This window comes from Canis lupus, chromosome 14 (assembly GCF_011100685.1).
Source record: "Canis lupus familiaris isolate Mischka breed German Shepherd chromosome 14, alternate assembly UU_Cfam_GSD_1.0, whole genome shotgun sequence".
NCBI classification, from domain to species: domain Eukaryota; kingdom Metazoa; phylum Chordata; class Mammalia; order Carnivora; family Canidae; genus Canis; species Canis lupus.
Genome location: NC_049235.1, coordinates 44,719,820 through 44,742,583, shown reverse-complemented (window position 1 = coordinate 44,742,583; position 22,764 = coordinate 44,719,820). Strand labels below are relative to the sequence as shown.

General features: G+C 39.1%; 1 protein-coding gene across 4 annotated transcripts in view; it reads left to right on the top strand.

Moving 5' to 3' along the window:
• Positions 1 to 22,764, top strand: part of PDE1C (phosphodiesterase 1C) — a 488,275-nt gene that overhangs the window by 92,414 nt on the left and 373,097 nt on the right. For all 4 annotated transcript variants that reach the window (XM_038557256.1, XM_038557258.1, XM_038557257.1 and 1 more), the window contains exon 3: positions 22,157 to 22,328. In XM_038557256.1, coding sequence (XP_038413184.1) covers positions 22,157 to 22,328 — 172 coding nt within the window. The remainder of the gene's footprint in view (positions 1 to 22,156; positions 22,329 to 22,764) is intronic.

Genomic DNA, 22,764 nt, shown 5'->3' with positions numbered 1-22,764 from the left:
GGGACTTCCCACCCCTGCATCAGCACCAGGGTTGAGGGGTGATGAGCCTGCAGAGCACCTCACCTCAGTACCGCCTGCAGAGCTGATAGCGGGTGCTCACATCATGAGCTGTCTCTATTTTACAAATGAGGACTACTAAGTTGGGAGAAGACATCAAGAATTGCACACTGATGGAATTCTAGGTCTTCCAACTCCAAATCCTGGCTGTTCCCAGGTCTGAGGGCTGGAGAATTTCCCAGCTCTGTAGCACAGGGATTTGGGGGTCTGCCAGCTTGGTAGTAGAGATGCTCAAGCTTCAGCTCAGGGCAGGGTTTGAGGATCTACACTGCAGTGACCTTCTCTAAGTTGATTCCATCTGGATTAGGAAGACCTTTCCTCAAACGTCCCATTTTACCAGCTCACTGATGCCAGGAATTCCCTGAAATAAGTGAATCACTTGAAGACTTGAAATGCAAATTCCTTTTGGAGTGAGGACACAGGGATTCATTCTTACTATGATGAAAATGATTGATATCAGACCTTTTAATTTTCTCCCCAGACATCTGAAAATATATTCTCAATATGTAAAACAGAAGGGACAAAGGAGAGGCAGCCCAGGGGGGTCTTTGTGCTGGCCCATGAAATGTACCCTGATTCTGGGAAGCCTTTGAAAGGTTTTCACAACTGGCACTCAGCCTTGTTTTAGAGCTGAAGGTGTGGCCTTTGGGGACCACAGCTGTGCCATGAAGAGGTGGCCTTGAGGTGAGGAACTCCTGGGGCCCCCCTCAGGTTGGAGCTCCTGACATCCCAGGACTTCTGGGATAAAGTCAGCTGGCTGTGGGGCTGGGTTCCCTGCTGGTCCAGACATCTGGGATGCTGACACGGCTGCCCTCCAGTGCCAGCCAGAAGAGTCCTCCTCCCTGGAGATGCCTGTTTTATGTGTGTGTCAGTCTCCCCATTAGAGAGTAGGCTCCTGGAGTCCAGGAACCCCACCCCACCTGCTTGAGTTATACTAACCATGCCTGGTGTAGGAGCAATGACTTGTTTAGGGAAGACAGCATAAACTTGTACCTGCCAGCCCCATTCCCCACTTTTCCCCCTCATCCTCACTTCATAAGCGGGGGTAGGCTCTCCTGCTGCCAGAACACACACTCCAGAAACCACTCCTGAGTATGTCCTCAAGGGTCTCCGACTCACTCCTATCAGGGTGTTCAGAGGCCATTTTGGACACAGGCTCTAGGTTAGGCTGGGGCTTGGGTTCTATGTCCAGGAGTGCTGAATTCTGTGTGAATTCAGCCTGGTAACTTACCCATCCAAGCCAAACCTTCTGCATCGGGATTCTAGGCCATTATTAGAGCTTGCTTCCAAATTGGTTGTGGATGATCTCATGCAGGTGTGAGTGCTAAAACACTTAAAAACATGTGACGTGGTCACCGATCTGTTAGAACAAATATTGGTCATGGGTGATAGGAAGGACCAGGGTCCAGGAGGCCCCCAATAGGCCAGTCACTGGATGATGCTGGGGCAGCTGAGGTGGCTATAGCTCTGATTACCCAGGATAAATAATATGAAGCATGGTGTCTGCACACTGCTCAGTAAGTATGGGTGATGGTCACTGCATATATTATCACCTTTCCTGTCCCCTCCCTCCTTCCCTTCTTCCTCCCTGTCTTCTCTCCCTCTTCATTCCCTCCCTCCTTACTTCCTTCTTTTTACATATTTTAATTAAGGACTTTTCCATGCCAAGCCCTAGAAACACACACATGAGTAATTTTGTCTTCAGAGAGCTCACAGTCTGACCAGATGATGCAGAAATAAACGGCTCCAGTGCAGCGTGTGGAGGGAAATGCTAGAGGTTGCTACAAGGAGCCGCGTGAACCAGATGGGGAGACCTCATCTGACCTGGAGTAAAGTAGATTCAAGGGAGTCCCTCTGGAGGAGACCAGCATTAGCTGAGGCTTAGGGAGTGAGTGGAGGTTAACAGGTAGAAGAAGGTAGTTTCTAATCTTAAAACAAACAAAGAAACCCTCAAGGTCCATCCTATGGTGATTATACTAAGCGAAATAAGTTGGGCAGAGAAAGAGAAATACTGTATAATTTCACTTCCATGTGAAATAATAATTCCCTCCCCCCCCAAAAAAAAACAAACAAACTCAGAACAGATTGGTATTTGTCAGAAGTAGATAGGGGATGGGATGTGGGGAGTGGGTGAAGTGGGAGAAGGTAGTCAAAAGTACAAACTTCCAGTTATAAATAAGCAATGGGGATGCAATGTGTAGCATGGTGACATCATTGTTAATGATACTGTCTTGGATATTTGAAAATTAAGAGAGTACATCTTAAAAGTTCTCATCACGAGAAAAAAAAATTGCAGCTATGCATGGTGACAGATGTTAGCTAGATTTTTTGATGATAATTTCACAATATATACAAATATTGAATCATTATGTTGTACACCTGAAACTAAGGTAATGTTATCTTAAAAAAATTAAAAATAAAAGGGCGGTACAATCTTTTAGGAAATAAAGGCTGCATGCAGTGTTCAGCTGTGGCCACAGCATGGCAGCAGAAGTCCAGAATTTGGTGTGTATCTCAGCTCGAGGAGACTCAGGCAGACATTCAGTGCAGTGGACTTTTATGGAGACAGTCCAGGGCTTTGGAAGAGCCTATGCTTGGGAGGTGAGCAATGGTTGAAAAGAAAATAGTGGGATCAAAAGCAGTTAAGGAAATGGAGCCCCATTTGACCTCTTTTGCTTTTGGAAGTAAAAATCCAGGCAGCGTTGAAAACAGATTATCCTGTTGAAGAGCTGGAATAATTTGTGTGGATGGATTTTAAAGCCAAAGGAGAGTCCCCTGCTATTTTTGTACTAGGTGTATAATCTGGGTGAATGATCCCCTTCCCCGGGTAGAGAATGGGCAGAGGCAGTACAGTGAGGGTGAGCTCTGGGGTTGGGGTAGAGGGTGAGCCAGCACCTATTACATGATGAAACCTATTGTGGAACCCCAGGGCAAACTCAAAATTATCTCCAACAGAGTGCTGGAGTCTAGCCAGAGAACTTTTTGAAATTGCTTGTCGGGGATCCCTGGATGGCGCAGCGGTTTGGCGCCTGCCTTTGGCCCAGGGCGCGATCCTGGAGACCCGGGATCAAGTCCCACGTCAGGCTCCCGGTGCATGGAGCCTGCTTCTCCCTCTGCCTATGTCTCTACCTCTCTCTCTCTCTGTGACTATCATAAGTAAATAAGAATTAAAAAAAAAAAAAAGAAAAGAAATTGCTTGTCATAGCAAGGAGGGTCTGTTGCGAGCATTAAAAGCTTGAGTTGGAGTTGGATGGGTTATGGAACCATGATGATGAAAATAAGGATAAGAGAAAATGGGTGGGAGGAAGGGCTGTGAAATGCTCTAAACAGTGGGCTGTGGCTGATTCTGTGCTTTCAGGGGTGGGGCATGTAGTATGGATGAACCAGAGCCATTTACAGAGCCCAGAATAGGGCAGGAACTAGATCTGGAGATTTTCTGATTTGTATTTTTTTTTTTAAGATTTTATTTCTTTATCATGAGAGACACAGACAGAGACATAGGCAGAGGGAGAAGCAGGCTCCCTGTGGGGAGCCTGATGTGGGACTCCATCTGAGGACCCCACGATCACATCCTGAACCGAAGGCAGACTCTCAACTGCTGAGTCACCTAGGTCTCCCTTTCTGATTTGTCTTAAACAACACTTAACTATTTCTAAAAAGTTCAGATCCTGTATAGAGCTCTAGGTCTTACCTCAATGGTATTTAATGACTGAACATCTTCATTTTCCACTTGTTACAGCAGAAACTGGAACTTTATCTTCAACAGTGGCAGCCCTAGAATTTCTGTGCATGAAGGGCTTAGGGGTAGCAATCTAGCTCAGTGGTCCTCAAAGTGGGGTCCCTGGAACTTGTTAGAAATACAAGTACTTGGACCCCTTACCAGATCTGCTGAATCAGAGACTCCTGGGGTGGGTCCTATCAAAAAATACTGGTGATTCTTATGTAGGCCAGTTTCCAAACAACTGCTTTAGTTGTGATGGTGGTGATGAGGGTAGAGGCAGAAGCCAGGGTGCAGTGAAGCACCCTGTTTATAGATCATAGAATAATAATACAATTAGCATTTTTCTATAGATACTTATAATATATATTATTTTTCTGTAGACACTTGTTTATATATATGCAAATGTTAATTACCCTTATCAAAGAATAGTGTCTTATTAATTTAATTTTATTTTAATTGGGAGGGATTGTAGGGGATGACTGAAAGTGATTATAGGAAAATAGTCTAATGATACCCCTTAATTCAACTGTTACAACTGGCATTGCCCTGTAACATCTCTTGAATATAATTATCTTTTTCTCTTTCTGTGGTCATCTCCTGTCTACTCTTGGCCTTTCCCCATCACAATAACATCATTATAAGAGCTGTCTGGCTGGCTCACTTGCCTCTTGCTTGCACCTCCAAATCACCTGTACTGTCATCCTCAAACTCTAGTTTTTGTCATGACTTATTTGTGTTTCAGAACTATAGACAGTTACTCCCCAACTTTTGTTAACCCAAGATTTGTCTGCCTGATCACAAGGGATTCCACATTGTATCTTACTCCTTTTTCTCCATTGCTTTCATCAAATCCAGTCATTATCAGCCAAGCAAACCTGTTTGGTTTAGTAAACAGATCCATCAATTCATTATCTTACATTTGAACAATTTCAAGTTAGACTAGAACTTAAAACTATCCAGTCCAAAGCTCACTACCTCTTGTAAAATCAGATAATCTTTAAAGCATTTCTGTCACGGGTCATGAGCTCTCTGCAAGAACCTGTCTAGTGGGGAAAACTCAGCTTGGCCTAGAAGGGGTTGATGGTCACAGTCATAGTGAAGGACACATAGTGAAGCATGTGTGTTTGGAGAACTGAGCCTCACTTTGATTTTCTTGTTTTGAGTGTATATATTTGGGTCTTTGAATATAACCACTATATCACTTGGTCTGCAATATGCTAGCCATTGGTTCATCAGTGGACTGTCTGGTGATACTCTAAGTAGCTTCTAGGAGCCTGTGGATGATATGTAACTCAGATGTCAACTGGAGGTCCATTGAGATTTAGGTAAATAGGCCCAAATTGCTATTGTGTGCCCTTTGGAATTTCAGAGCACTCCTCAATGTTTCTGTGAATACTAGGGATGATCTAATATTCTCCTTGCCCTGATTTCCTACCTCTATTGATTGTTTCCTTCTATTTGCTTGTAGCTGTCTTCTGATCTGCTCTGACATAGACTCAGATGTGGAACAAAGCCCCTTCTCTTTTTTTGGAGTAACCAAAGGCTGTTGGTGAAAGCAGACCTTGAGTGAAGATTAGGGATCCACGAGAGATTACAATATGCAATTGCATGCAGACAATTTTAATTCAGAGTTTTGTTCTCAATAGCCCTTTCATCCATCTCACCAACAAAACTTTTTTTAAAGACCACTTTGCTCATGTAGCTCCTGGTCCACCACCCCTGGATCCTTCTTTGCCTACACTCCTCTACTTTTTCCCCTGTTTTTCCATTTCCCTCTTAGGAATTGAAAGACACATCTCCCAGTTTCTCATACAGAGCAGCTCGATCATCACATTAATTGCATTGCTATCTACTGACACCTTTCCCTTCAGCATTTCACATATATTCCTTTAGACTTTTTTTCCCTTTAAATGCAGACTAATTTCTTTTTCCTTCATGGGAATTGTAGTCCAGCTTATTGAGATAATGGCAAATATTTAGTCCTTACTACATGTGTACAAGCTTATACAACTTAAAAATATGAATAGAAATCTTTCTGTGTGTAATGTAACCTCAGGGAGGGCAAGGAAGAATGGGTTGGCTATTATATGCCAAGCACCTCCTCTTTTCCTCTCTCAATATATGCTCCTTTGAATAAAGTTTGGATGAAGCTTCTAGTTCCAGCAAAAGATGGACTAGGATAGTCTGAAAACCTTCCATTTTTCATAAGCATATAGAAATGCTGAGTAAAATATTTTAAAAAATACTTTAAAATGCATAGTTAAACTTGCAATAAAAAAAAGGAACTCTGCAGGTGGAAATGAAGGAAGAATTTAATATTAGTACAGCAAGCTATAAACATGCTGCTGATTCTGTAGCTATGCTGCATGAGAGTGGTATTGCCAAGGCCATGGGATCTAGTACATGTGCTAAAGATTTCAGGCTTTGGGCTGTACAGAGTGAGGAGTTGGATCTGAGACTTCTGCTTGAACTTGGAGTCTTAAAAACTTAGATAAAATGGATCACTTTCTTGAAAAACACAAAATACTACAACTTACCAATTATGAAGTAGCTAATAGCTTTATAACTATTAAGAAAATTAAATTAATAATTAAAAATTCCCCCAAGGAAATCTCCAGACCCAGTAAGTTTAGCTGGAAAGATCTACCAAATTTTTAAAGGAAAGTTTGTACCAATTCTACATAATTTCTTCCAGAAAATAAGGAGGAGGAAACATTTCCCAATTCATTTTATGAAGTTAGTAGTATCCTGATACCAAAACCAGAGAAAGACAACAGACCCATATCCTCATGAATGCAGATGTAAAACTTTTTAACATAATATTAGCAAAACAATTCAACAACATGTAAAAAAGAATTATGCACCATGCCAGGTGGGGTTGATTCTCTTTCAGTATTGAAAATTAATGTAATTCACCATATTAACAGGCAAAAGAAGAAAAAATCATATGAGCATATCAACTGATGCAGAAAAAGCATTTGACAACATTCAACATTCATGATAAGAACTCTCAGGGAAATGGGAATATAGGGGACTGTCATCAATATGATAGAGAACATCTACAAGAAAACCACGGCTAACTGTAGACTGATGCTTTACCCCTAAAATTGAGAGTGAGATGAGCATATCTGCTCACATCCTTTTACTTAGTATTGTGCTGGGAGTTCTAGCCAGTGCAATAAGGGAAGAGAATGAAATAAAATGCATACAGATCAGAAAGGAAGAAATCAAATTGTCTCTGTTTGCAGAAGACATGATTGTCTATGTAGAAATTTATCAGGAATCTATTAAAAACCTTTTAGAATTAATAAGTGAGTTCAGCAAGGTTATAGGATATAAGATAAACATAAAAAATCAAAATAAAAAATACAGTGATGTTTTCAATTGCTCAGAAAAGGTGAAATGTGTAGGGCCGCCTGAGTGGCTCAGTTGGTTCAGCATCAGACTCTTGATGTCAGCTCAGGTAATGATCTCAGGGTTGTGAGATTGAGCCCCACATCAGGCTCAATTTTTGGTGTGGAGCCTGCTTCATATTCTCTTTCTTCTTCTGCCTTTGCCTTTCCCCCTGTTCCTTCTCTCTTTTCTAAAAAGAAAAAAAAAAAGGTGAAATACATAGATGTTAATCTAACAAAATATATATGACTTAAATGAGGAAAACTACACAAAGGTGATGAAAGAAGTAAAAGAAAATCTAAATAAATGGAAACAAATACTGTATTCGTCGATTGGAAGACTCAACATAGTGAAGATGTCAATTCTCCCTAAACTGATAAACAGATTTAACACAATTCCTATGAAAATCCCAATGAGAGTTTCTGTAAATATAGACAAGATTATTTTACAATTTATATGAAAATTCAAGGACCTAGAATAGCTGAAACAATTTTGGAAAAGAAGAACAACGTGTAAGGAATCAGTCTATTTGATTTCAAAGCTTAGTGTGTAGCTACAGTAATAAAGACTAGGTGGTACTGGTAAAAGGATAGATTCATAGGTCAATGGAACAGAATAGAGAAGCCAGAAATAGATTCATTCACACAAATACGTCCAACCGATTTTTGACAAAGGTACAACAGCAGTTTAATGGAGCTAATATAGCCTTTTAAACATATGGGCTCATGTATTTGGACATCCACAGGCAAAAATACAAACCTCAACCTAAGTCTCAAACTTTATATAATAATTCACTTGAAATGGATTATGAACTTAAACATAAAACATAATGCTATGTAATTTTTAGAAAAAGAGATAGAAAAAAATCATGGGATTATAGTGCTAGGAAAGAAAGACTTATCACCATGATCCATAAAAGGAAAAAAATTGATACATTGGACTTCACCAACATTAGGAAACCTTTGTTCTGCAAAGACCTTGCCAAGATGTTGAAAAAACAGGCCAAAAAGTGGGAGAAAATATTTGCAAATAATTTTGCTATCCAAAAAAGTTTTAGTATTATAATATATGAAGAATTCTCAAAACTCAAACATAAAAAAGAAAAACAACCCATTCAGAGTTGACCAAAGACAGGACATTTTACCAAGGAAAATATACAGTTGACAAGTAAGTATTTGAAAGGATATTTAACTTTGTTAGTCATTAGGGAAATGCAAATTAAAACCACAATGAGATACTGCTACTCATTTACCAGAATGGCTAATATAAAAAAAAATAGTGACCACACCAAATCCTGAGAAGGATGAAGAGGACCTGCATCATTCATATATTGCTGGTGGTAAGCCACTTTTTAAAAAGTTTGGCTGTATCAGAAAGGATGAATAGCCACCATTTGCTTCAACGTGGATGGAGCTGGAGGGTATTACGCTGAGTGAAGTAAGTCAATTGGAGAAGGACAAACATATGGTCTCATTCATTTGGGGAATATAAAAAACAATGAAAGGGAATAAAGGGGAAAGGAGAGAAAATGAGTGGGAAGTATCAGTGAGGGTAACAGAACATGAGAGACTCCTAACTCTGGGAAACAAACAAGGGGTAGTGGAAAGGGAGGTGGACGGGGGAATGGGGTGACGGGGTGACTGGGTGACGGGCACTGAGGGGGGCACTTGATGGGATGAGCACTGGGTGTTATGCTGTATGTTGGTACATTGAACTCCAATAAAAAATATACCAAAAAGAAGTTTGGCTTTTTTTTTTTTTTTTTTTTTTTTGACTAAACATGCAAGCACCATGTGAGTCAGGAATTGCGCTTTTGGGCATTTATTTCAGAGCAATGAAGACTTATATTCTTAAAAAAAATTTTTTTTAAAAGATTCTATTTATTCATGAGAAACACACAGAGAGAGGCAGAGACATAGGCAGAGGGAGAAGCAGGCTCTCCACGGGGAGCTCAATGTGGGACTCTGTCCTTGGATCCAGGATCATGCCCTGAGCCAAAGGCAGACTCTCAACCAGTGAACCACCCAGGCATCCCTGAAGACTTATCACACAAAAACCTGTACATGTGAACTCACAACTATTAGGAGGGCTAGTATAAAAGAACAAAACCCAAGTGTTGGCAAAGATGTGGAGAAATTGGAACCCTTGTGCACTATTGGTGGGAATGTAAAGTGGTGCCACAGCCATAGAAAACAGTTTTGTAGTTCCTCAAAAAATTAAAAATAGAATTACCAAATGATTCAGCACTTCTACTTCTGAGTATGTATATACCCCAAAGAATTGAAAGTAGTAGTTTAAACATATATTTGTACACTCCTGCTCATAGCAGCATTATTCGCGGTATAGCTGGAAGCAATCCAAGTGTCCATCAGTAGATGAATGGATGAGCAAAATATCTACAGAATAAAATGTGCATACAGTAGAATGTTACTCAGCTTTAAAAAGGAAGGAAATTTTTACATAAGCTACAACATGGATGAATCTTGAGGACATGATGCTAAGTGAAATAACCCAGGAACAGAAAAATAAATACTGTAGAATTCTACGGACATGAAGTACCTAGAGTAGCCGTTCATGGAGACAGAAAGTAGAATCATAACCATGCCAGGGGCTGAGAGGAGGAGGCAATTACTTTCACGGGTACACAGCTCAGTTTTGCAAGATGAAAAGAGTTCTGGGGGCAGCCCGGGTGGCTCAGCTGTTTAGTGCCGCCTTCAGCCCAGGGCGTGATCCTGGAGACGTGGGATCAAGTCCTATGTCGGGCTCCCTGCATGGAGCCTGCTTCTCCCTCTGCCTGTGTCTCTGCCTCTCTCTCTCTCTCTCTCTCTCTCTGTCTCTCATGAATAAATAAAAATAAAAATCTTTAAAAAAAAAGTTCTGGAGGTGGATACAACCTGAATGTATTTAATGCCATGGAACTTGGTTACACGTAAAAATGGTTAAGATGGTAAATTTTATATCATATGTATTTTACTACATTTTAAGAAGCCCTGTGTATGAATAGTCATAGACGTTTTATTCATAATAGCCACAAATTGGAAAGAACTCAGAACTTATTTATTCAGTGTATGGTTAAACAAACTGTGGTATATGCATACCATGGAATACTGCTCAGCAATAAAAAGAACAAGCTGATACATGCAACAACATGAGTTGTTGGACTATGCTGAGTGAAAAAGCCAATCCCAAGAGTTTATATTTTAGTGTATGACTCCATGTACATAGCATTATTAAAATGACAAAATTATAGATAATGGAGAACAGATTAATGGTTGTCACGAGTTAAGGAGGGAGAGGGCTGGGAAGGAAAGTGGGTGTGACTATAGGCAGGTACCTGGAAGGATCGTTGTGTGATGGCAATGCTCTGCCTCAGTGTCACCATCCCGGGTGTGATATTGTACTATAATGTTACAAAATGTCGCCAATGGGGGAAACTGGGTAAAAGGTACATGAAGTCTTTGTATTATCTCTTACAAGTGCATGTGAATTTATAATTTTCTCAGAGTAAAAGTTTAATTAAAAAAAAAAAGCACCTTTAAGATGACCCTTCATAGCCTACAGAATTAAATCCAAATCTTTGGCACATCACACAAGGCCCTTCAAACTGGCCCGAGATGACGTGTCCTATTAAGAGGCCATCATTTCAGCCTCAGAAAAATGAAATTAGTTGCCCTCTCATGCTGTTTCACTCCTCCATGCCTTTGCACGTGTGGCTCCTTCTGCCTGAAATGTTCTAATCTTCTGTTGATCACCAAGCCAACCATTTATCTCTCAAAACTGTGTCATAAGCCACCTTTTCTGTACAGCCTCGCCCGACCTCTGGAACAAAATGATCGCTCCCTGCTTTGTTTCGCATCAGTACATTTCTACATAGTTGTATTATTGCTCGCTTTATACTGTATTATAAATATCTCTTTAATGACTATCTTCCTACTAGATTTTTGAGTTCCTCAAAAACAGAAACTGTGCCTTGCCAGTCAGTACATAATAAATTTTCAATAAATGTTGAATTGAGTTGAAAGCAGAGGGACTAGAACTGTTCCAGATCTGTAACAATTTTTCTTTTCTTTTCTTTTCTTTTCTTTCTTTTCTTTTCTTTTCTTTTCTTTTCTTTTCTTTTCTTTTCTTTTCTTTTCTTTTCTTTTTTTCTTTTCTTTTCCTTTCTTTTCTTTTCTTTTCTTTTCTTTTCTTTCTTTTCTTTCTTTTCTTTTCTTCTTTTTTTTCTTTCTTTTCTTTTCTCTTTTCTTTTCTTTTTTTTAGGATTTTATTAATGTATCTGAGAGAAAGAGTGAGAGAGCATGAGCAGGGGGAGGGGCAGAGGGAGAGGGAGAAGCAGACTCACTGCAGAGCAGAGAGCCTGACATGGGGCTTGATCCCAGGACCCTGAGATCATGACCTGAGCCAAAGGCAGACACTTCACCGACTGAGCGACCCAAGCGCCCCCAGATCTGTAACAATCTCAAACAAAGGGATAAAACCACTTATCACTTAGACAGTTCTTAGAGATTCATATTCAATTACCTTACTAGAAAGCAAGCCAGATAAATTGTAAATTATGGGACTTCCATGATTTACCAGTCATGGCTTCCCGTGATAGCTTCTTTTCAACAAATATTTATGGAGCGCCTACTGTGTGCCAAGTACTATGCCCTGTCCCTCCTGCCCACACCCCCCCAATGTTAGGCAGGTAGACTAAGGAAGTGCAGTGGTTCCTGCCATAGTATGCATTAAGCTTTGGCTAAGCCTTGGGTTGAAGCCCAGGCTGGACACATCCAGTTTTGTAGGCTATAAAATGTGCAACTGTAGGAATCATCATCCTGTAGATTAAGCTATTAACAATTCCCCTACAAGTATGAAGTTTTGGGGAAATTCTCATATTTAGAGCTGCAGTTGTTGGAATTTATGAAGGAATTGCCTAGCTTCCAGGTCAGTAAATTTTATGAAGCCAAGTTCTCTAGTACAATAGGGCAGGATAAGGAAGAGAGGTCAAGGTGCGAAGCCATTTGGGTGAAAAACTGAGGAAAATCTATGCATGATACAATTGAAACCCATAGAAGGGAGAAAAGACTGAGAAATTTATTAGAGTTTCTTAATGTGTTCTCTACAGCCTCAGAAGCAGGTATCTTAGAAGTACATGAAAAAGCTAACTTTGAAAGGACATTTTGGGTACAGGAGTATAAAAATGAGTAGATCACGGTTCTTTCCCTAAAGGAGCTTATCACCAACAAATGATCCACTGTCTTTATTACCAACAATGGCTAGTTTGGACCAGAATTTGAAGGAGCTCTTCCCTGTGACTAATATGTTACCTCAAAGTCTCTGTTTTTCTGGAACTCTTGATTAAAACACCAAATCTCCAAGCAATTACTTTCAAACACTTTTATTTTTTATCACGGTACACATACCATTTCAACATGTCTACGATGGATGTGGCACATTCTTCCAAGTGCTCAGAGCACTTTCATACATACTATATTACTAAATTCATTCCTACCAAGTTTTTATAATGAGGTTAAAAATCCGCGCTGAAACTTCCCAAAGGAATACTAGGCAGATTTACAAATGAATCATCCAGCAGATGGTAAAACTTGGATTTTTGCATGCTTTGCAGACATTAGCATACTTCAAGGTAGTTATGCATTGAAAAATTTTCACTTAATTATGGGGGTAGGGGTGGTGTCTGAATTAGTGAAAGTCATAATTATGGAAAACTTAAAAAATGCTATCTTTTAACACCCAAGTACCTAACTTACACTGACCATTAACAAAGTGTTTGTCAAGTAGATTTCACTCTCAATAGATAAACTTCTCTTTTAATTAGTATACTAAATGAATGCTGTCAAAGTTCTTGAAAACAGCCTCCCTTTAATCTTGTCTACATCATTACTCTGGTGAACAGACTCATTCTTCTGATGTATGACAAAGAGTAATTGAAACCTTCCCTCTTGGAATTGATGGTCTCACTATATAGTGATCTACTGTACCATATGAATTTCTAAATAGGCTTTGAAAATTAGATGGGAGCTGTGCCCATCAATTGGGTAAAGACAGATGCAAGGCTTTACTCTGAAGCAGGTTGGGCACCATTTTTTGTGCTTACTCTTTTGGCTTGGGTTATGCATTGCTTATTATGATGACTGTCTGGATGTAAATGTCAGTTTTACTCTCGGTTCTTTCTGCTGAATTTATCCGGCAGCCCAAGGAGACAGTGAGTGAAACCTAGAGTAACCTACATACCTTACCTTTTGGAAAACGATAATCTCTGTATGAATTTTTTTGCATTCCAGAATGACTAAACTAGGGTTAAGTCAAAAATAAAACTAAACAAAATATGATGAAATAGGGAAGTGAAACACCATCATAAAGATGTTGGGAAGAGGTGGCTTTCTGAAAAATGATTTAATGTAGAAGGCAAAAGACAATATGTAAACCCTACTTTATATTCTCCATAAGAAGCAGGAAGACGTAGCCCTTCTAACATAAGAGCAGAAAGCCATAAGAAAAGAAGCAGGTTGATTTTGAGTTAAGATGCAAAGAAAGTAAATATGCAACATGGGAATTAAAAGTCATCTTGAAATATAGAAATGACACTGAAAATAATTTAATCAATGATTGGAAGACAGACTTGAGAAATAGTGTCTTACACAATAGATAAAAATGATAAGCAATTGAAAATGGTGAGACAAGATAATAGGAGGCCAGAGAAGAACCAACACATGTAAATGAATCATAGATGTTCTGAGACTGAAGCCAAACAAAACAATTGGAACAGAAGCAGTAATCAAAGATAAATTTGAAGGCAATTTGCCTGAGTGGAAGAAAGTAGGGCTTGGGTTTCCATATTGACAGGGCTCATTGTGTTCCAGAAAAATACATTTAAAAATTGGTAAAAATAACTCACCATTATAAACATGCTAGTAAAATGTTTGAAATACAAAGGTAAAGAAAAATGTTTGTCTACAAAAGAAAGAAAAACTATTTCAGACTTGGCTCCTAATTCTCTTTTATAGTGCAAGATAGCAGAAGATAATTAAGAAATATGTTGAGCTTAATGTAAATTCAATAAATCTCTACTTAAATTGTTGTTCATGTGTATCTATCCCATTAACCATGTCATTCTGGAAAGAATTATTTGAGGGTGTTCTTCAGCCAATTGAAACATGAATCAAAATAAATTCTGTAGAACAGACTGTCGCATAGAATATAACTCTTGAGCACTTGAAATGTGACTAATGCTAACTGAGATGAGATGCACTGTAAGTGTAAAATATCCCCTGGGTTTGGGGAAAGAAAAGAATAATACAAAATCTCATTAATATTTGTATATTAATTACATATTAAAAGGATAATATTTTGGACAAAATTTCTGCAAAGTTTTCAAAATCAAGAATTAGTATATTAAAAGTAACAAGAACAGTGCCTACATGACTGATTTAAAGATATTCAAGTCTTTATCGCTACCTAATCTTTTGCACTACCATTGTTTGTTCTTAGTGAGGATAAAACTTTTCATCTGGGTTTTATTAGGTAATTCTTGACCTCTGTGCTCCAGCCCCTGTTTTTCTACTGGATGGGAATTTCAAGACCCATATCCTCCCAGAAAAAGAGGATACCTACAAACCTGTGTCACAGATATTTTGAGAATCATTGATGGTTTCTAATAATTTTTTTCACCTTTTTGAAGATTTAACTCCCTCTCCTCTTTTTTTTTTTTTTTAAAGATTTTATTTATTTATTCATGAAAGACACACAGAGAGAGGCAGAGACATAGGCAGAGGGAGAAGCAGGCTCCATGCAGGGAACCTGATGTGGGACTCAATCCTGGGACTCCAGGATCATGGCCTGAGCTGAAGTCAGATGCTTAACCGCTGAGCCATTCAAGCATTCCTCCTCTGTGCTTTTGCAGGACTCTAATTTCTCAGGCTTTTGTCCACATTATCTTTGTGTATTTTTTTTTTTTCAAATCAGGAACTGAGTTGATAAGTCACTTGTCAGATTTAAATAGGATTACCACGTGACCTTGAGCTCCTCCTGCCAGCGGTTTATCAGACTGCCACCATTAGACACACTTCAAAAATGAATCTGTAGCTATTTCTTATTTAGATCCTTCTCATCTCATTTTCTTGCTTTCTTAAGAAGTCTTTTCTCAATCCATTAAATTTAGCTTGCATTATTCATCTTTTCCTGCAGCCCAAACTTCCGTCCTTAAAGGAAGCTGCTAACTGCTTCCTGGAAGAGATTTTTTTTTTTCATGGAAGAGATTAAGCAACATCAAGGCTCTCCCTAGTTGCAGATAGAGTGTATCTTATTTCTTTTGTAAAAAAATGTTTGGTTCATAATAACAAATATGGAATATTATGCTTGATCTACAATATGCATCTGTTTATTTGCTCAAAAGTAAAGTACAAACAGTGTGACATATCACCTGGAGCCTTGATAAGGAGAATGAGAATTTCAGGTCAAAGCAATCTGTTGTTTTCTAACTGTGCGATCCAGTTTATTTGATCTCTTAGAGTCTTAATAGCCTAGTGTTCAATAATATTTCAAAAATATTTACTTTGAGGGGTTGAATTTGACCATTGAATAAAGTAACACAGGTGAAGCCCTCTTTACCATGTCTAGCACGTAGCAACTGCTGAACAATGTTTGTATCATCTGAACCTGAGGACTTGTTTTCTTGATAAGCTCAGTGGTACAGATGCGGCTACCAGAATTTGTGAATCCAGAAGATTTATAATCAATCTAGAGGGTTCATGGGGTATACAAAAAGTTGTCTTTGTGAAGAGGAGGGAGAGGATTTATCGCAGGGACAAAGGAAAAATAACAGAAAAGGAGAATGTAATTGGCTTCAAATGAGAGACAGGAACAAGTCAAAGGAGACAGGAAAGCAGGGGTGGGGACAGGAGGAGGCAGAAGCAGATGACACAGAGTGGGCTGAATGGAGCTGCTCATCTCCTGCACCTGAGCCACATTATTTTTGGTACCCTGAAGGCTTAGTTTATCTATGATTTCCCTCATGGGGTTTTTGATATTATTGAGAGAGACCTGTGTGACTCTCTCTGTTTCCTTTTTTTTGCTTCTGTTTAATCAGAAACATTTCATGCCTTCAAAATCAGCTTAAAATAAATCAGAGCAGTGGAATTTTTATTTTTCATTTTGTCAGGGCAGACCATCCCAGTGTCCCTGGAGGGTGCTCTGCCCATTTTGTGGAGACTCTGAAGAAGCATTCTTTCCTGCTCTCAGAGTTCAACTTCAAAAGGCCCACATCAAATTGCCTTGGGAAGAGCCATGGCAAGGACCATTGTGATCCTTTTAAAGCAGGAATGAGTAGCAGATGGGATTCTGGTTATATAAACAAATAAAATCATATATATATATATATATGATTTTATTTGTTTATTCATGAGAGACACAGAGAGAGGCAGAGACATAGGCAGAGGGAGAAGTAGGCTCCCTGTGGGGAGCCCAGTGTGGGATTTGATCCCAGGACCCCGGGATCACAACCTGAGCCAAAGGCAGACACTCAACCACTGAGTCACCCAGGTGCCCCTCTGGTTGTATTTTTTTCTATACAAAAACTGTGTGGGAACTCTATGTATTGGGGACCTCTTGAACACAACTTCACATCCTTTTGGCCCACTTTTTAGGCTCCAGTTGTACTGTTTTCTCTTGATTTATGTCCTGGAGATTCTCTGATGGTGTGGGAATTGTCCCACATTCATGCATAGTGGACCCAGAAAGCCTAGAGAGTTAATATCCTGTCGGGTTATACTTGTCCCTGGGATGAGCGCTTGCATTTAAATGTTCCTTCCATTCCTCAGGACGATAATTCTGAGCATCACTCACAGCTCTTCTGAAGATTTGACAGCAATGATACAAGGGACAGGAGCAGGAATTAGGATTATTTTGTTATTATAAGGTACTAACACTGTGAGTGAAGTATTATGGTGGTATTTGAAAGTGGACTTGGATTAGCTGTAAATGTATGGTGTGAACTCTATGGCAACTACCAAAAAAAAAAAAAAAAAGAACTATAACCAATATGCTAAGAAAGAGAGAAAGTAGAATTAGAATCATCTAAGATGCTCACTAAAAAATGACATGAGGTAGAAAAACAGTGGAAGACATAGGAACAAAAAAGGGAACAACAAACAGAAAATAGTGAATATGGTAGGTTTTAATCCAATTGTGTCAATAATCATTTAAAATATCAATGATCTGAATGCACCAGTTAAGAGACAGATTGTCAGACTGGATTAGAAAATAAGAACCAAATAATTGCCTATAAGAAACCCACCTTAAATATAAAAACTCATATAGATTAAAAGTAAATTTATGGAGAATAATATACTGTGCTAACACTAATCAAAAGAAAGCAGTAATAACTATATTAATTTCAAACAGAACAGACTTCAAACAAGGAAAGTTATTAGGAATAAGAGGAAATTGCATAATGATAGAAGAGCCAATTCTCTGAGAAGAGCTAAGAATTTTTAATGTGTGTATGTCTAACAACAGTGTCAAACTAGTAGGAAAAAACTAATAGAATTATAGAAAGAAATAGATGAATTCACTATCAGAGAGGAAGACCTCAATAGTCTTCTCTCAGAAATGGACAGATTCATCAGACAGAAAATCAGCAAGAACCTAGTTGAACTCACCGCACCATCAATCTGGTGGAATTGAAAATCTGTCTCTAAATCACAGGCATATATTTTTTTTATACTGAGTTATGGACCCCTTTGAAGATTTAGTAAAAAATCTGAAACCTCCCCTCAGAAACAAACCAGAGATTTATTTATCAAAAAGTTGCTATAAATAAAAATGAGTTTTTTTATACTCTAAAGTTTTCATCACAAGACAATTTTAATAGTAAATACTTATAAATGGATAGTTGTTTAGATGTTAAATAGGAAAAATAGCTGGAAATATTTTTTCCAAAGTATCATCATAAATCTTTAGAAAGACTTCTTTTTCTCTGGGATTGGGTAGTGAGAGGGAATATATCATAAAGTTATAGCAAGGAGTCTGGGATTCCTTATGTGCATCAAGAATGATCTATATACTGAATATATACTAACTCTTGTATGTATATAAAACTCTTTATATATATAGGTGATGTTTTAATGAATGAAATAAAATTCATTTAAAAAGGAAAAAAGCCCACACCATAAATCAACTGGATATAATCAACATCTATAGACTGCTTCATCCAACAACATCAGAATACATATTTTTCTCAAGCTCAAATGGACTATTTGCCAAGATAGACCACATTCTGGGTCATAATGTATACCCTAACAAAATTAAAGAAAATAGAAATCATGCAATGTCTCTTCTCAGACCACAGTGGAATTAAACCAGAGATCAATAACAATCTCCATTTGAGACTCCTAATAGAAAAGAGCTTAGGTCACATGACCCTTCTGAGTCACTCACTGAAAATATGGTGAGAAAGCTGTTATGAACTCATTAGTGCTTTTATATGAATTTGTAATTTATTGATCACATCGAAAAACTAGATCATATACTAAAAACTAGTCAAAAGTATGTGGTAAGGCTTTATTTCATGTATGGATGAGATGGGTGCATGGACGTTTTCATACTACCTTGCTATTCCTCACAAGTTCACTGCTCTATAGCATGCCAGTCTCCTTTCTCAAACACAGGTGTGGCCTTAGTTCTTATTCATCTAAAGAAAACTTTCTAAATGACTAGCATTTTATTCAAGGCACTTTACAACTTGTCCAACCAGCCTTTGACCTTTTCTCTGGTCACCGTCCCTTCTTACTTTGCTCCAGCCTTTACAAGCTACTTTGGTATCCTCTGAGCCTTTGCATGTACTGTTTTCACTGAATGTTCCTTTCTCTGTTTTTCACCTGCTGAAGATCTGTCCCTTCTTTCTTTCTTTCTTCTTTCTTTCTTTCTTTCTTTCTTTCTTTCTTTCTTTCTTTCTTTCTTTCTTTCTTTCTTTCCTTCCTTCTTTCAGATTTTATTTATTTATTCATTCATGAGAGACACAGAGAGAGAGAGGCAGAGACATAGGCAGAGGGAGAAGCAGGCTCCATGCAGGGAGCCTGATGTGGGACTCCATCCTGGGACTCCAGGATCACATCCTGGGCTGAAGGCAGCACTAACCCGCTGAGCCACCCAGGCTGCTCCTGTCCCTGCTTTAGATCCTTATCAGATGTGATGTTGTCCGTGTATCTTTCCCCCGGGGCCCTGAAGCAGAGTGGGTGAGCTCTCTTCTGCCTCCTAGAGCACTTCATTTGCCCTTAGTATGGTGCATTGCCCATTTATTGTGATTGTTTATGGGCTAATATTTCTATTTCTAGGGCCCAGAATGGAACCTGGCATATGGAAGGAATTAAATATGTCTATATTGAATGAGTAAATAAAAGAATGAAGGGAAGTGGGCAGAGAGCTTATTGTAAGGCCTCCATTTAGATCAAATTTAAGAAAACAGGCTGCTGCTATTGTTCTTCCTCCTAGAACCAGATCTTACTTAGTTAACATAGAACAGATCTTTATTAACGTAGAACCAGACCTTCATTAATATGACCAGATCTTATTAAGATATCTGCTTAGGACTTTAGAAAAGCTGTCCTGCATTTCAGGAGTTAGAGGCATCTGTTTCCTGGCACTAGTGTGCTTTAATTTTCTCTTGATTAATACAAAAGCAATTTGGATGTGGGACAGCCCAACGGGAGCACTCAAAGGCATGGTCATTGAAAGAGTTGCTTGCTGACCCATATGTGTGTTTTTAGTGAAGGTTCAGAGATGTTTGTGAGATGTGTGAAGTTCTTTTGATCTTAGGGATAAAGCTGTCCTTCAGGAGATTTCTTCTGTTGTGGGCTGTAGGTAGCTGCTTGGGGACTTGAGGAGGCATCCCCATGCGCATATAGATTTATTCTCTGCCCATCTATCACATGCATATGCATTAGCTGGCGGTGTCTTTTACCAGTTTGCACAAGACCCCCAAGACCCCATAAAGAACCTTTTTGTAAGTTAGAAAAAGGTCCTCCCTCTGCATGGTTGGGGTAGAAAAGGCCAACCCCTTCTGGATGGACACAGCTCCATGAGTGTATGACTTGGCAACCCAACAGTATCTTTGTGCAAGAATATTCTCTTCCTGTGGGAAGAGAATAACAAGCACAAACCAGTGGTAATTGGATAATAGCAATAGTAATATTCCCAGGCTCTACTTTAAAAAGTTTTTTTTTTGCTCGTAGACTTCTTTTATAATAGCTATTTATTTATAGTTTTTATTTATTTGCATTTTTAGAATAACTTTTTATTTTAGTATAGTCTTAGGTTTATGGAAAATTTGCAAAGATAGTATTGAGGGTTCCCAGATACCCCTTATCCAATTTCCCCTATTATGAATCTTATATTAATATGTTACATTTGTCAAAATTAATGAACTAATAGTGATGAATTATTAACTAAGGTACATACTTCATTCATGTTTCCTTAGTTTTTACCTAGTGTCCTTTTAAGTTTCATGATCCTATCAGGACACCATAATACATTTAGTCATCATGTCTTCTTAGGCTCCTCTGGGCTATGATAGTTTCTCAGACTCATTGTTTTTTTGATAATCTCAACAGTTTTGAGGAGTATTGGTCAGGTGTTTGGAGAATGTTCTTCATTTGGGATTTGTCTGATGTTTTCCCCATGACTAGACTGGGTATTTGGATAGATCTTTATTATCAGTTAGGTATGGTAGGGCCAACAGATCTGGAAATGACTGCCCTTGAAAAGATAACTTAGTGATACTTGGAGATCCCCAAAGAGGGGCTACATGTCTCATCATGGAGGCCATCCTGAGAAGTTATAAGGGAGATCTAGGGTGGAGGAAACTGTGGACAAGTGTCTTTATTGTGGCTTCTGTACAGAGTAATGGGGAAGGCAGGGTAAGTAGCCTCAGGATTGGCTAGTTTGAATAATTTCAGTGGGCTCTGGAACTTAGGGACTGTCCCTAGTTGTCTGGTACCTGCCCTGAGGTGAGGAAGGCAAGTGAATAATGGTCCAGAGTGTGAAAGCTCAGTAAGGGACATAGTGGGGGTGGACTCTGGTTTGATTGGTTTGTATTTGAAAAGCAAGATGACTCAGATACATTATTATTGTCCATAACAAGGCATATCTGGTATATGCACCTAGGGAAGAGGTTAAAGCATCAGGTTAACAGAGGCTAGAAATACTTAGTCCTTAATACACTGGGGCTATGTGTTTTGGGAAGGAGGACCACAGGGGTGAAGTGCCATTCTCATCACATCGTATCAGGGGTATGTGATATCCATGTAACTCATTCCTGTTGATATTGCCCTTGACTACCTGGCTGATCAGGCCCTATTTTGTGACACTATTACCACTTCATGTTTGCCTTTAGTGTTCATCTAATATATTTGAAGTGTTTATTGATTAGAATATCAGTAAACATGCAGTGTAATTTTCCTTGGGTCTTGATCTTCTAGACGACTGAACTTGCCTAGAGTGAGTTCTGGGTTTTAGAGGTGAGGCCCTGTCTGAGGTGGGTGTCTCCATAGGATGGAGTCTTGAAACTCAGTCCTTGATCAAACTGAGCTCATAAGGGAGACTTGTATCTGAACATCCATGTTCTTCTCTAAAATGGTAGTCCTTTGTATACTTCCAATAGTTAATTAAATATATCCATAAATCTCTACAGCTCTATCAGGAGTTGGAATTGATCACCACTGAAACGAAATGAGATATATGTCCTTAATACTTGGCTGTGGATCAAAATATTCAGGGGATTAGCCTATTTTCTGCATATAAATTTAAAAACTCCTGGTTGCTCCATAAGTAGCCTGACCCATATCTTTTGGAACCCTTGGATGTTGGTGGAGATCCTGAGAAATATGTAATTTTCCCCACTTTGCTTTGGAATATCCTGAGTTGGGCAAAGCAGGACATGTTGTTGGTTGGTAATTGACTGCACACATTTCTCCCCTCATACCTCAGGGTCCAAGTCACAGAACTGCTTGTGGAACTCCCTCATTGACGGGCTCACGGGAAACGCCAAGGAAAAGCCACGGCCAACGATTGTCCATGACCCTCGACCACCAGAAGAAATCCTAGCTGATGAATTGCCTCAGCTCGATAGCCCAGAAGCCTTGGTGAAGACATCCTTCAGGTTTGGTGTATTGCAATCAATTTGTTCCTTCTGATTTGCTGTGGAGTTATTTCAGTCCAGTTGGATGCATCGTCAGCGTGGCCTGCAAATTACCTCATTTCTCTGCACTGAGTAAATTAGAATTGATGAGGAGTGTTGGAATTGATGCTAGCTGGACTTCTGGCTGGATTTCTTGAATGTAGTGAAGATCTTACCAGTAGTTAAGTTGCTGTTGGTATTTAATTGGTATTGGCATTTAAGTGCTGAGGCGAAGGATTTACTGATGTTGGCAATTTGAATTGGATTAATGAGTCTTTTGCTTCAAAGGAGGATGACGCATGGAGATAAGTATACAGAGAAAAAGCATGTGTGGGAATGAATTCAGCCCCATGCCTTTAGAGTCTCTGGCTGGGGGAAGGTTTCTAGTCCTAAGAGATGTGAGAGCTGCTGCCTCCTG